Source organism: Scyliorhinus torazame, chromosome 4 (assembly GCF_047496885.1).
Source record: "Scyliorhinus torazame isolate Kashiwa2021f chromosome 4, sScyTor2.1, whole genome shotgun sequence".
Lineage (NCBI taxonomy): Eukaryota > Metazoa > Chordata > Chondrichthyes > Carcharhiniformes > Scyliorhinidae > Scyliorhinus > Scyliorhinus torazame.
In genome coordinates this window covers 206,153,108-206,166,956 of record NC_092710.1, presented here as the reverse complement: position 1 = coordinate 206,166,956, position 13,849 = coordinate 206,153,108, and the positions used below count along the sequence as shown (strand labels likewise).

At 48.6% G+C, this 13,849-nt stretch overlaps 1 protein-coding gene across 5 annotated transcripts in view; it reads left to right on the top strand.

Moving 5' to 3' along the window:
• Nucleotides 1–13,849, top strand: part of LOC140410710 (ectonucleotide pyrophosphatase/phosphodiesterase family member 3-like) — a 280,597-nt gene that overhangs the window by 151,075 nt on the left and 115,673 nt on the right. For all 5 annotated transcript variants that reach the window (XM_072499147.1, XM_072499148.1, XM_072499151.1 and 2 more), the window contains 2 exons: nucleotides 5,385–5,494; nucleotides 7,708–7,773. In XM_072499147.1, the coding sequence (XP_072355248.1) occupies nucleotides 5,385–5,494; nucleotides 7,708–7,773 (176 nt within the window). The remainder of the gene's footprint in view (nucleotides 1–5,384; nucleotides 5,495–7,707; nucleotides 7,774–13,849) is intronic.

Below are 13,849 nucleotides of genomic sequence, written 5' to 3'. Positions count from 1 at the left end.
TTTGTTATGAGATTGCTGGGGAAAATCCCTGACTTGGACTCACCTAAACTGAGCATGGGTGGGGACTTTAACACAGTTCTTGATCCTGGCCTGGATCGGTCGTGTTCAAAAACAGGTAGGGTGCCAGCGATGGCAAAGGAACTGAGAGGGTTCATGAAGCAAATGGGGGGAGCTGACCCATAGAGAGTTAGTCGGCCGTCGGCAAAGGAGTTTTCGTTCTATTCTCACGTCCACAAGGTGTATTCCCAAATCGATTTCTTTATCATGAGCAGGGACTTGCTGACAGGGTTGACGGGTGCAGAATATTCGGCAATTACCATCTCGGACCATGCTCCGCACTGGTTTGATCTGCAGATTCACTAAGATAGCTTTCAGCGCCCACAATGGAGGCTGGAAGTTGGGCTGCTGGCGGATGAGACGGTGCGTGAGAGGCTGAGGAAATGCATGCATAATTACCTGCAGGTAAATGATACTGGAGAAGTCTCAGCAGCGGTGCTCTGGGAGGCTCTGAAGGCAGTGGTGAGAGGGGAGCTGATTTCAATCCGAGCCCATAGGGACAGGACAGACAGGGCAGAAACAGACTGACTGGTTAAGGAAATTTTACGGACGGACAGGAGCTATGCGGAGTCTCCGAGGGCAGAGTTACTTAGGAAACGACAGAGGCTGCAGACCGAGTTTGGGGTGTTGTCTACAGGGAAGGCCGTAGAGCAGCTTAGAAGGGCAATGGGCGTATTATACGAGCATGGGGCGAAGGCCAGCAGAATGCTTGCACAACAACTAAGAAAGAGAGAAATAGGGAAATAGGAAAGGTAGTCGACGGGGAGGGAAACCTGGTGGGGGACCCAGTAGGACTGAACAAGGTATTTAGGGACTTCTATAGCAAGCTGTACACCTCGGAACCCCCCATGGGACCGGAGGGGGTGAGGCGCTTTTTGGACAGACTGACCTTCCCAAGAGTAGGTAGGGGGTTGGTGGACGGGCTGAGGGCCCCGATCAGTACCGAAGAAGTACTGGGGGGCCTGAAGGTCATGCAGTCAGGTAAAGCCCCAGGGCCAGACGCATACCCGGTGGAGTTTTATGAAACGTTCTCCGAGATAGTGGGGCCGGTGCTGGTCAGGGTGTTCAATGAGACAAGAGACAGAGGGGTCTTACCCCTGACGATGTCACAGGCCACTATCTCGCTTATACTGATTAACTTTGATTAACGCAGACGCTATGTTATTGGCCAAGATCTTGGCATCTAGAATTGAGGACTGTGTACCGGACGTGATTGCGGAGGACCAAATCGGGTTCGTAAAGCGCAGTCAACTGGTGGCCAATCTGCTCAGTGTGATTATGATGCCCCCGGAGAGCAGGGAGGCAGAGGTAGTGGTAGCAATAGATGCCAAAAAGGCTTTTAACCGGGTTGAGTGGGACTATTTATGGGAGGTGCTGGGACGTTTTGTGTTCGGGGTGGGATTCATTGACTGGGTGAGGCTGTTATATCAGGCTCCAGAGGCTAGTGTGAGGACAAACAGGATGACATCTGACTACTTCAGACTGCACCGCGGGACTAGACAGGGATGCCCCCTCTCCCCACTGGTTATAGCCCCCTCTCCCCACTGCGCTGGCTATAGAGCCGTTGACAATTGCCCTGAGGGAATTTGGTTGGTTCTCAGGATATAAATTGAACATGGCAAAGAGCGAGATGTGGGTAGTGCAGGCGAGAGGTCAGGAGAGTAGGCTGAGGGGCTGCCATTCAGGCTGGTAGGGGAAAGCTTCAGATATTTAGGGATAAAAGTAGCGCGAGACTGGGGTAAGTTGCATAAGCTAAACTTGTCCCGGTTGGTGGAGCAAGTGAGGGACGAGTTCCGGAAATGGGATGCGCTCCTGCTGTCATTGGTGGGGAGAGTGCAGACGGTTAAGATGTCGATTCTCCCGAGATTCTTGTTCATATTTCAGTGTCTCCCCACTTTCATTCCGCGGTCCTTCTTTAAGAGGCTAGATAAAATTATCCTGGGATTTATTTGGGCGGGAAAGCCCCCATGGGTGAGGAAGGCAATGCTCGAGAGGAACCGAGGGGATGGGGGGCTGGCGTTGCCGAACTTAAGCAACTACTACTGGGCAGCTAACATAGCCATGGTAAGGAAATGGATGGTGGGCACGGGGTCAGTCTGGGAGCGGATGGAGGCTGCTTCATGCAGGGGCACCGGTTTGGCAGCCTTGGTTACGGCGCCTCTGCCGCTCCCGCCGGCACGATACTCCACCAGCCCTATAGTGGTGGCGGCTCCACGGATCTGGGGCCAGTGGAGGAGCAATATAGGGGAAGTGAGAGCATCGGTTTGGTCCCCAATCTACGCTAACCACCGATTTGCCCCGGGGAATATGGACGGTGGGTTCCAATTATGGCGGAGGGCGGGGATTGTGAGGATGGGCGATCTGTTCCTGGAAGGGAGCTTCCCATGCATGAGGGTGGTGGAGGAGAAGTTTGAGCTGGCGAGACGGAATGATTTCAGGTACTTGCAGGTGCGGGACTTCGTACGCAGATTGGTGCCATCCTTCCCACGCTTCCCACCAAGGGAGATCCAGGACAGGGTAGTTTCCAGAGGAGAGGTGGGAGAGGGGAGAGTCTCCGACATTTATGAAGAACTAACGGGAGCAGAGGAGGCACAGACCGAAGAACTGAAGCTTAAGTGAGAGGAGCTCGGGGGGGGGGGGGGGGAAATAGAGGACGGCATATGGGCAGACGCTTTGAGTAGAGTAAACATGACCGCAACATGCGCCAGGCTCAGTCTGATCCAGTTCAAGGTCGTACATCAGGCCCACATGATGGTGGCCCGGATGAGCAAGTTCTTTGGGCTGGAGGACATATGTGATGTGCCGGAGGACCAGCGAACCGTGTACACATGTTCTGGGAGTGTCCTAAACTAAGGAGGTACTGGCAGGGATTCGCGGACATCATATCCCGGGTATTGAAAACTAGGGTAGCAATGAGTCCTGAGGTCGCAATATTTGGGGTTTCGGAGGACCCGGGAGTCTAGGAGGAGAAAGAGGCCGACGTCTTGGCCTTTGCTTCCCTGGTAGCCCGGCGACAAATACTGTTGGCATGGAGGGACTCAAAGCCCCTGAAGTATGGCTTTCGGACATGGCGAGCTTTCTCGGGCTGGAGAAAATTAAGTTCGCCTTGAGAGGATCGCTGTCAGCGTTCGCCCGGAGGTGGCAGCCATTTGTTGACTTCTTCGCGGATAATTAATCGTCAGCGGGGGAGGGGGGTGGTTAGGGTAGCGTAGAGTAGGGGATTGCTTAGGCAGGTTCTTGCGAGAGGGGAGCCGATGCTTGCATTATGTCTTATTTGCTTTTTGTACACTACGTTATAATGTTGCTGTTTTATATGCCAAAAATACCTCAATAAAATTGTTTTTTTAATTAAAAAAGAAGGCAGCTCATCACCACCTTCTGAAGAGCAACTAGGTTTGGGCAATAAATGCTGGCCTAACCAGCGGTGCCCACGTCCTGTAAATGAATGAAAACATCAGTGATGCCCCCTCCTGTCTTCTGGCGCTCCTGGCGATTATGGGCCGCTTTATCCTTGGGACATAAAAAGGAGACAGTGAGAAGCTGAGAGGCGTATTTTGGGGGATCATTAGCTGGTAGCATGTGTGTGCAAGGCTCCTGGTCAAAGAGGACAATACATGTGTTGGGGTTTTGTGGAAGTTGGGTTGTAAATGAGATGCAGACAGATGGGGTGTTGTTGGCCTTCAGGAGATTAGGGACTGATGTGAGGAGTGTGGGACTGGAATGATGCCGGAGTACAGAGATGGTTACTCCCCCGAGCTGCTCTAAGGAGGTCATTCATTTTCTGTCAGTCTCTGCCATCTCATCCCAGGCGTTGTTGACAATGATGGGCACGGGTCTCCACCCCACCCTGTGGGAGAGGGTGTCCATCCTCTCCTCAATGGCATCCAGCATTCGGTCGATCTCCAACTCTCGGAACCTTGGAGCAAGTCTTTTAGCAGCCATCTTATTGGCTGGAATGAGAGTCTGTGGTGAGTGGAGCGCTTTAAAAACTACTCCGATTTGTAAGGCCATTTTATTCCAGCGGCAGCACTTAGTCTCCAGGAGGGTGATTCCTGCCCACTGTCTCTCCTCAATCTTACTGCGAAAATCTATCAACTCACATTTTCAATTCCATTTGTCATATGCCTGCCCATGTTAACAATCAATGTCTTTCCTCCTGAACTCTGTTATTCTCCTCCTCTTTGCTGGCTACATTTCGGTTTGTATCATCTGCAAACTTTTGAAATCATGTTCTGTTTATCCAAGTCCCAGTCATTAATATATATCAAAAAATGAATATCATTAAGAGTAGTGGTCCTCGCACTAATTGGGAGCACCACTTTATACTTCCTTCCACTTTGAGGAACCACTATCCACCACATGCTCCTTGTAGGACATTTAATTCTCAATGAAGCAAGAGCAGATCTGAGTGGACGGCTCCTGTGTGGTGAGAAATTCAAGACTATAGTTCTTATAATATGTTGCTCCTTGTTATTTCACTTCTTAATGCATTAAGTGCTTAAATATGCATTAAGAATACGGTTCTATGGTGCTGTGTTTTTCCTGTGACTATTATTCATGAGTGAGCTTGGATAATTTCTGTTTGTTTGCTTTCCCAGGATATGACTGTTTCTTCAATGATATACCTTGCTGATTTACTGAGCTGTACTTGAACACAATGTGCACACAGCACAACCATTCAAACTGCTCAAATTTCTTCAAAGTCAACTTTATGAGTTTGAACAAGTGTGTCACAATGTTCTTCCATTCTTAATTTCTCAGGTGATATCTAAGTAAGAATTCCATCCCATCCTTATCGCCATCTTTCTGTTGGGTACTGCACTGTGAAAAGACTCACAATGTGGACTCCGTGTAAGCAGTTGCTCTTCGACTATTTATATTTAACCTTCCCCAACAGAGGAGGCAGCAGAGAGGCAGATATAATATACTACATTCACAACCAGTGATGCTGAGAATAAGTGAAATACATTCTATTGCCTGGGGTACATTGTCTAAGTACCTGCTGTATAAGTTGACTGAACTACTATGGGAACCATTAAACACTGGCTTTTGATGTTATGTATTTTGTCCCGATGGCATGGGCTGAGGTTGAGTTTTTCTCCCTAGCCACTTTTATGTTTTGTAATCCCTCCTGTTAACAGCTGTGATCTGACACACCACTGTGTGTCCTGCTACTGTAGTGCAATCGACATTTGGTTATAGTATTCCACAAGCTATGACAAATAAATGTTTTTTTAATTCCAGAGTATGCAGGAAATGTTTAGTGAATTCTATCGAAGAGTGTCAGAGGTTTGATTATTTAATAACTTTATTTGTTCTTCCTATAGTTGTGGCTGACAGCAATGTATCAGGGTCTGAAGACAGGTTCCTTTTTCTGGCCTGGATCTGAAGTCAAGATAAATGGAACATACCCAAACTTTTATAAAACATATAACGGGTGCGTAGAACAATGTCTGCCATACTTTCTTATTTTTGAAAATAATTTGAATATTATTGTGGTAAGTTTGGGGAATCATTCGTATTACCTCCGGGAAGTATTTCAAACATGGCAAGGTACTGGTGGGAGAACATCCAGAAAGAGCAGCCTTGTGTATCTATTCCTGTTGTGTGACTAGTACTGGACAATATCTACAAATCGTCTACTGGCCTCAATGGCGAACACTTTAACCACAGGAGATGCTTGATGGCAACCCAGCCCACAAATGTTTGGAGATCAGAATAAATGCCGTGTCGAGTCAGATGCCCCAAGCTTCTGGAAGAATCACAGATCATTCTTGGGTCATCTATTGTCAGTGTTTCCGCTGCAGATGTCTATGGAGTTACCACATGCTGCAAAGCCATCAGAGAACATGTGATAGTAGAATCCTCCATTTGACCTGTTATCTGCAGCCCACTCTGTCCACAGTGTCTACACATATTTCTGAAGCCCTGAAAATATTTTTGAAAAGAAACTTAGGATATAGGATCTCTTGGCTGTTCAGCCTGATATCTCCTCAATATTTGATCAGTAATGCTTTCCTTCTCATTTTGCACACTAGCTGTTCTGAATTACTAATGCCTGGTGTTTCACCCAATTCCTTGCACTAATTTCTTGGTTGGTATTTCTGAACTGAAACTTGGGAGAGTGAGAGATAATGTGGACTATGAGGTTCTCGAAAGGTAGGATGCATTGGGGACTTCATAGTCCTCTGGTAGATGAGTACTTAGTAGATATCCCTCATTCATACTGTGTCCTCCTGGACTTTGTTTTGATCACCTTTGGGATCAGAAAGGAAATTCCCATTGTGTCCCATTTTCTCTAAACCTCTGCTTTTTTGTTTTGCTCAAGAGATTACATAGTTGCCAGTAGATGGGATGAATGAGAAAATGATGCTCAATTGCAAAATTACTGTTTGGGGCTGGTTTGACCTGAACATCTTTTTTTTTCCACTGTCAATTCCATGTGTTTATATCCTGTATTGATCTTTGGGTTACATTACTTCTGTCCTTCATCCAATTTGAGTAGCACCCAATAACTCTAGCCCTTTGTTTCTTGCGTGCCTCACTGTAATATAAGAGTATTTGGCAAGGCAAAGATTAATGTTGGACTAGGAAACAGTGTTGTTTACAGTGTGATGGAAAGAGACACATGACTTGAGACTAAGGTCAGTTGTGGACTGGACAGAGATCTGTGCAGAAGCAAGCATGAAGTTAGCTCATAATTTGGACTATTCCCTGTATTTATGTGCATAGTTAGAGTTATCAATAAATAGTTAATATTTAACCATACAAATTCAGGATCTCTTCATGAGGCATACTGAACAAACAACATCTACCAACTTTTTATTTGTGTGCAACTTTTTTTATTCCAGAACTATAGTTAATTTTGTAACAAGTCTCCTGTGAAACACTTCAGATGACTTAAGAAAGACTACATACACTACATCTACATCTATACTACACTATTTCTACAGCTAATATCCAATGAATTGCAGAAACATTGTCAATCATGAATTATCTTTAATTTATCTGTAAACAGTTAAGAATTTGGGAGGCCAGGGGAAATCCAAGAAATAGGGGAACACTCTGATTTAGTATGAAACAAAGAATAGGTTTGGAAATTAAAGTAATAGCTAAGGTTTCAAGGTATGAAATCAATTTTCATGCCCAAAACATTGCAGTGTAACTAGGACAAAATTGCCCTCAAGCTACATGGCTTTTTCTTGCAGTAGAGCATAAGACCACTGGAGAAACAAGAGAGCAGAGCATGGAGTCTTTAAAAGACGTTTCTGTCTGCTCTGTGACTCAGTAGGTTTGTGATTATCAATGAAAGGTAGCTCACAATGGAAATGAAAAATTGGGTGTTTTTTTGAATTCAATTAATTTATCGCACAGGTGATGAAGATGAAAATGACCTCTTGTCTATTTGGGAATCTTATGAATTAAGGTAAGGTAATGTCGCCATAGTCCCAAATGACCATAGGCTGCTTTCCCCTTTGAGGTAGTTTAACCTGAGGATCACCAGACCTCAGGTGAGAAAGCAGGCCTTCAGAGTGGGTCATAGTTATGTGGCAGTACTGTAAAACTGAACATTGTCGTCTTTGATATAGTACTAAAATCAAAACTTGTGAATGATTGCAATTTTGAAATCCATGTATTTTTTCCCTTAAGCTCCATTTTTTATGAAGAAAGAGTTTTCACTATTCTCAAGTGGCTTGATTTGCCAAAGAAAGACAGGTAATCATTTATATTTATAAGTTACATGAACAGAATGATTAAGCAGAATGTACTAACTACACCATTGTTATTGCTGTTTAGTCCAATAAAACCCACTAAAGATTTATGAGGATAGATTTCTCCAGGCCTTACTGGATTATCTGCAGTAACTTTGGGAAAAGATCCTCAAAAATCTCAGTGAAAACATCTGGGGCGAAATGCTCCGGAAACAGCGCGATGTCAGCCGACTGGCGCCCAAAACGGCGCAAATCATTGCGCCGCCCCAAAGGTGCGGAATGCTCCGCATCTTTGGTGGCCGAGCCCCAACCTTGAGGGGCTAGGCCGACGCCGGACGAATTTCCGCCCCGCCAGCTGGCGGAAAAGGCCTTTGGTGCCCCGCCAGCTGGCGCGGAAATGACATCTCCGGGCGGCGCATGCGCGGGAGCGTCAGCAGCCGCTGACGGCATTCCCACGCATGCGCAGTGGAGAGAGTCTCTTCCGCCTCCGCCATGGTGGAGACCGTGGCGAAGGCGGAAGGGAAAGAGTGCCCCCACGGCACACGCCCGCCCGTGGATCGGTGGGCCCCGATCGCGGGCCAGGCCACCGTGGGTGCACCCCCCGGGGCCAGATCGCCCCCCCAGAACCCCGGAGCCCGCCCGCGCCGCCTTGTCCCGCCGGTAAGGTAGGTGGTTTAATCTACGCTGGCGGGACAGGCATTTTAGCGGCGGGACTTCGGCCCATCCGGGCCGGAGAATCGCGGGGGGTGGCCCGCCAACCGGTGGTGGAGAATTCGGCAACCGGCGGGGGCGGGATTCACGCCAGCCCCCGGTGATTCTCCGACCCGGCGGGGGGTCGGAGAATCTCGCCCCAGAATCATCATCCATCTATGAGTTTGCAGAGAGTAATAGCAGATTTTCTGGATCAAGGCACAGCTGTAACCGGTCTTGTTCTCACTCCTGGATCGTTCTCACTCCTGGATCATGCTTACATGCAGGGACCCATGGACACTGATGGGGAAAGCACCTCTATCGAAAGCTGACATGAGTTAACTCAGCACAGATCAGGCATGCAAAAATGGAACCTTCCTAGTTTCCTATCTTTCACATAAGACAAGGGCGTGAATTTTTCAGATGGCAGGGGAGAGTCAGTGGGGAGTGCATCCAAAGAGTATTAATTGGCAGCAGGAGGGACTTCTGTCCCACTTGGAAGGAAGCCCTGCCCTGGAGACGTGCTGGCCAATCAGATCTGCGGGCAGCTCTCCAACCGATCCAGGCACATTTTTTTGTTTTGCACATTGAGACATCTGGCACTCTCCAGCTTAAATATTGAGGCTGGCGGGAAAGGCCCTTAAGTGGCCAATTACCGGTCTTCGGTGCAAGGGCAGACTTCCCTGCTGAGGTGCTGTCCGCTCCACCGAAAAATTGCCTCTGGGTTAGGGCAGGCGGGATCCAGGAGGGAATCCCATCCATGCAATTTTACACTTCATACCCCCTACCAGGCGGGTTTTGAGGTGGGACATGATGGTCGGGGGAAGGGGAGACTGTAAAATTCAGGTAAAAGTATTTGCGTGTTGAGCGTAAAGATGGCCTCAAATTATAATTAAACCCTTCTCCTTTTAAAATTCTGCACGGAAAATATTTCAAGCAGATGATCTGATCTTATTGATGAGTGAAGGCGGGTTAAATGACTGTTCCTAGCTCTATGCTTTAATCTATAAATTTACCCTCATTCCTCTTAACACATGTTTGAACAGAAATAAACTTCCCCATTCTTGCCTCTAGAGTACCATTTACCAGTTTACAGTTTTATATTTAAAATGAGATTTGGGGATTCAGTTGGAAATGGCTCACTCGCTAAATAAAATGTAGCAGTGAAAATAATATTTTTGTTTATATGCGTAGTTTGCTGCTGAAGAGGGAGAGAAAATATTGGGCGTGATCTACTGGCCGGTAGATGCCCTGAAAGGTCTCTCCCATGCTTCCTGACAGTCAGTGCGCCTCGTGAGATCTGGGTGGGCGTGATCAAGCCTCACCTGGCAATGCCACCTGGATGCCAGCCTGGCACTGCCAAGGTGCCCAGGTGGTACTGCCAAGGTGCCCAGGTGGCACTGCCAGGGTGCCAGGCTGGTACTGCCAGGGTGCCAGGCTGGTACTGCCAAGCTGGCAATTTTGACCGCCAGTTATCGGGCTGGGGGTGCCTTGCGTGGGTGTTGGGGGTGTGGGGAAGCCCATGGACCCCCTTATAGTGAGTTGGGAATTGGGGAGGGTTCGGGGGGGGGGGTTGCATCGGGAGCTCGATAGACAAGCAGAGCTCCTCAGTGCAGAAAATGGGGCTAAGTGCAGTCTCCGATCTACCCAGATGGACGTTAGATAACAATAATCTTTATTATTGTCTCAAGTAGGCTTACATTAACAGTGTAATGAAGTTACTGTGACAGGTGTTTCCCGGCACCCATTTTGTGCGCCATGGGACTCTGTCTTAATTCGGGTGGATCGCACCCTTAGTCTCCCAAACGGAGAATTTTGGACAAGCATTGCTAAATACATCTTTGCTGAGCATAGACATTTGCAAAACTAAAGGGCAGAGAATAGAGCATGGAGCTGACTGTGTGAGCACCCTAGCAGTAAGAAACATACTGCAAAGTGTATGCAGTGACATTTCTGATCTACATTCCTCTCATTCCTGGAGGTAAGTCCCATACACCTTGAATGGCAACTTCCCAGAGAGGAATCTGCTAAATATGTCACATGTGACCACATCAGCTCTGAGATGACACCTTGCCACCAGCAGATTTCCAGAGTGCACATTAAAATACAAAGTGGCTGACTGGGTTACTCAGCCGTCAGCATACTGAAATCATGTTGAGGCTCTTTATACACTTGTGCTCTTCAGGGCATTGTAAATTAACTGTTGCCCCAATATATATGAAGATCAGAACCTGATTAGGATTTCCAAGGACTCAATGGGCTGAATGGCCTCCTTCTGCACTGTAAATTCTATGTTTCAATGATTTGTCCTTTTTATTGCTTTTGCAATTTACACTCTACACTGCCTTTAAAGATATTTATTGTCCACACCTCTAGATCAAAGACAAATATATAAAATTATTGCATGCAAGTTCTGAAGGCTTGTACATTAGAATGATTAGCTGTATACAACCTTTTTATTGTTAAAAGGACAACTGATGCCCTAATTGTATGTTAATATTCATACTATGTTGATTTTTAATTTTGCAAAGTCAGCAATGCAGAGATCTGGAAACAACTACCATCACACTTCATTGACCATTATTGCAATTGTACATGTTTTTCTTTTTATTTAAACATTTTTTTAAATTAAAGTATTTGCAAATTTTTATAACAATTACAAAAACATTAATATGGTAAAATAAACAATTCCCCACCCGACCCAATCTTCACACACCACAACCATCTGACACCTATCCACCCCCCCCCCCCCCCCCCCCCCCCCCCCCGGAATACTGCTTCTGCTGCTGACATTTCGATTTTCCCCGAGAAAGTCGACGAACGGCTGCCACCTCCGGGAGAACCCCAATATAGACCCTCTTAAGGCAAACTTTATCTTCTCGAGACTGAGAAACCCAGCCATGTCACTAACCCAAGTCTCGACACTCGGGGGCTTCGAGTCCCTCCACATTAAAAGGATCATCTTCCGGCTACTGGGGAGGCAAAGGCCAGGACATCGGCCTCTTGCACTCCCTGAACTCCTGGATCTTCCAACACTCCAAAGATCGCTACCTCTGGACTCGGCACCACCCGAGTTCCTAGCACCGTGGACATTGCCCTCGCAAACCCCTGCCAAAACCCACAAAGCTTCGGGCATGCCCAGAACATGTGGACATGGTTTGCTGGGCTTCCCGCGCACCTCACACATCTATCTTCTACCAGAAAAACTTGCTCATCTTCGCCGCCGTCATATGTGCCCGGTGGACCACCTTGAATTGTATTAAGCTCAGCCCGGCACATGAAGAGGAGGAATTGACCCTGCTTAAGGCATCCGCCCATAGACCTGCCTCTATCTCCACAGGGGTTTCCTCCACCTCTAACAGCTCCTGGTAGATATCCGATACTTTTCCCTCCCCACCCAGGTACCGGACACTACCCTATCCTGTATCCCCCGCGGCGGCGGCAGCGGAAAGGCCGGCAGCTGCTTTCTCAGGAAGTCCCGCACTTGGAAATATCTGAACCCATTCCCTGGCGGCAGCTTAAATTTACCCTCCAGCGCCTTCAAGCTGGGAAAGCTCCTGTCTATAAACAGATACCCCATCCTTCTAATTCCTGCCCTCTGCCAGCTCTGGAAACCGCCATCCAGCTTGCCCGGAATAAAACTGTGGTTGTTGCAAATCGGGGTCCTGACTGACGCACCCTCAACCTTCTTATGCCTCCTCCATTGCCCCCAGATCCTCAGAGCCACTACTACCACCGGACACGTGGAGTACCGGGCCGGTGAGAACGGCAGAGGTGCCGTTACCAATGCTTCCAGACTGGTGCCTTTACAAGACGCCGCCTCGTGCTGCTCCCATGCCGACCCGTCCCCCATTACCTACTTCCGAATCATGGCGATGTTAGCCGCCCAGTAGTAGTTGCAGAAGTTCGGCAGCGCCAACCCACCCTCCCCCGACTGCGCTCCAACCACAATCTCTTCACCCGCGGGGTTTTATTCGCCCATACAAAGCCCGAGATGATCTTATTCACCCACTTGAAAAAGACCTTAGGGATGAAGATGGGGAGGCACAGAAAAACAAACCGAAATCTGGGGAGGACCATCATTTTCACGGTCTGTACCCTCCCCGCCAATGACAACGGGAGCATGTCCCATCTCTTGAAGTCCCCTTCCATTTGTTCCACCAACCGGGATAGATTAAGCTTATGCAGTGCCTCCCATTTCCGAGCCACCTGGATTCCCAGATAGCGAAAGCACTTCCCTACCACCCTAAGCGGCAGCTCCCCCAGTCTCTCCTCCTGCCCTCCAGCCTGGATCACGAACATTTTGCGCTTCCCCATGTTCAATTTATACCCCGAAAAACTGCCAAATTCCCCCAAGATCCGCATGACCTCTCCCATCCCCTCCAGCGGGTTCGAAATGAACAAGAGCAAATCGGCCGCATAGAGCGAGACCCGATGCTCCACCCCCCCCCCACCCCCTCCCCCCCCCCCACCCCGAACCAGCCCCTGCCAGTTCCTCGAAGCTCTTAGCGCTATGGCCAGTGGCTCTATAGCTAGTGCAAACAATAACGGGGAGAGGGGGCACCCTTGCCTCCTCCCTCGATGTAATTTGAAATGCCCCGACCTCAGCCGGTTCGTACACACGCTGGCTACAGGCGCCTGGTAGAGCAACCGCACCCAGCCAATAAAGCCCTCACCAAACCCAAATCAACCCAGCGCCTCCCACAGGTACTCCCACTCCACCCGATCAAAGGCCTTCTCCGCGTCCATCGCTACCACCACCTCCGCCTCTCCTCTCTCTGAGGGCATCATAATAACATTTAGAAGCCTCCGCACGTTAGCCTTGAGCTGCCTGCCCTTAACGAATCCCGTCTGGCCTTCCCCTATCACCCCCGGAACACAGTCTTCTATCCTAGTGGCCAATATCTTCGCCAACAACTTGGCATCCACATTCAAAAGCGAAATCGGCCGAGGGTGCAGTCCGTTAAGATGGCGGTCCTACCCAGATTTTTGTTTGTCTTCCAGTGTCTTCCCATCTTCATCCCTAAGTCCTTCTTTAAGCGGGGTGAACAAGATAATTTCGGGATTTGTATGGGCAATAAGACCCCGTGAATAAAGACACTGTATCTCGAGCACAGTCGAGGAGTGGGGGGGGGGGGCGGTGGCTGGCGCTGCCGAATTTTTGCAGCTACTACTGGGCGGCTAATATAGCCATGATTAGGAAATGGGTATTGGGGGAGGAGTTGACGTGGGAGCGGTTAGAGGCGCAAAGGCGCAAAGGCACCAGCTTAGGGGCACTCGTAACCACACCTCTGCCGTTCTCGCCAGCGCGCTACTCCTCTAGTCCGATGGTGGCGGCGGCATTAAAGATCTGGGGTCAGTGGAGAAGGCACAGGGCGGGTGGAAGAAGC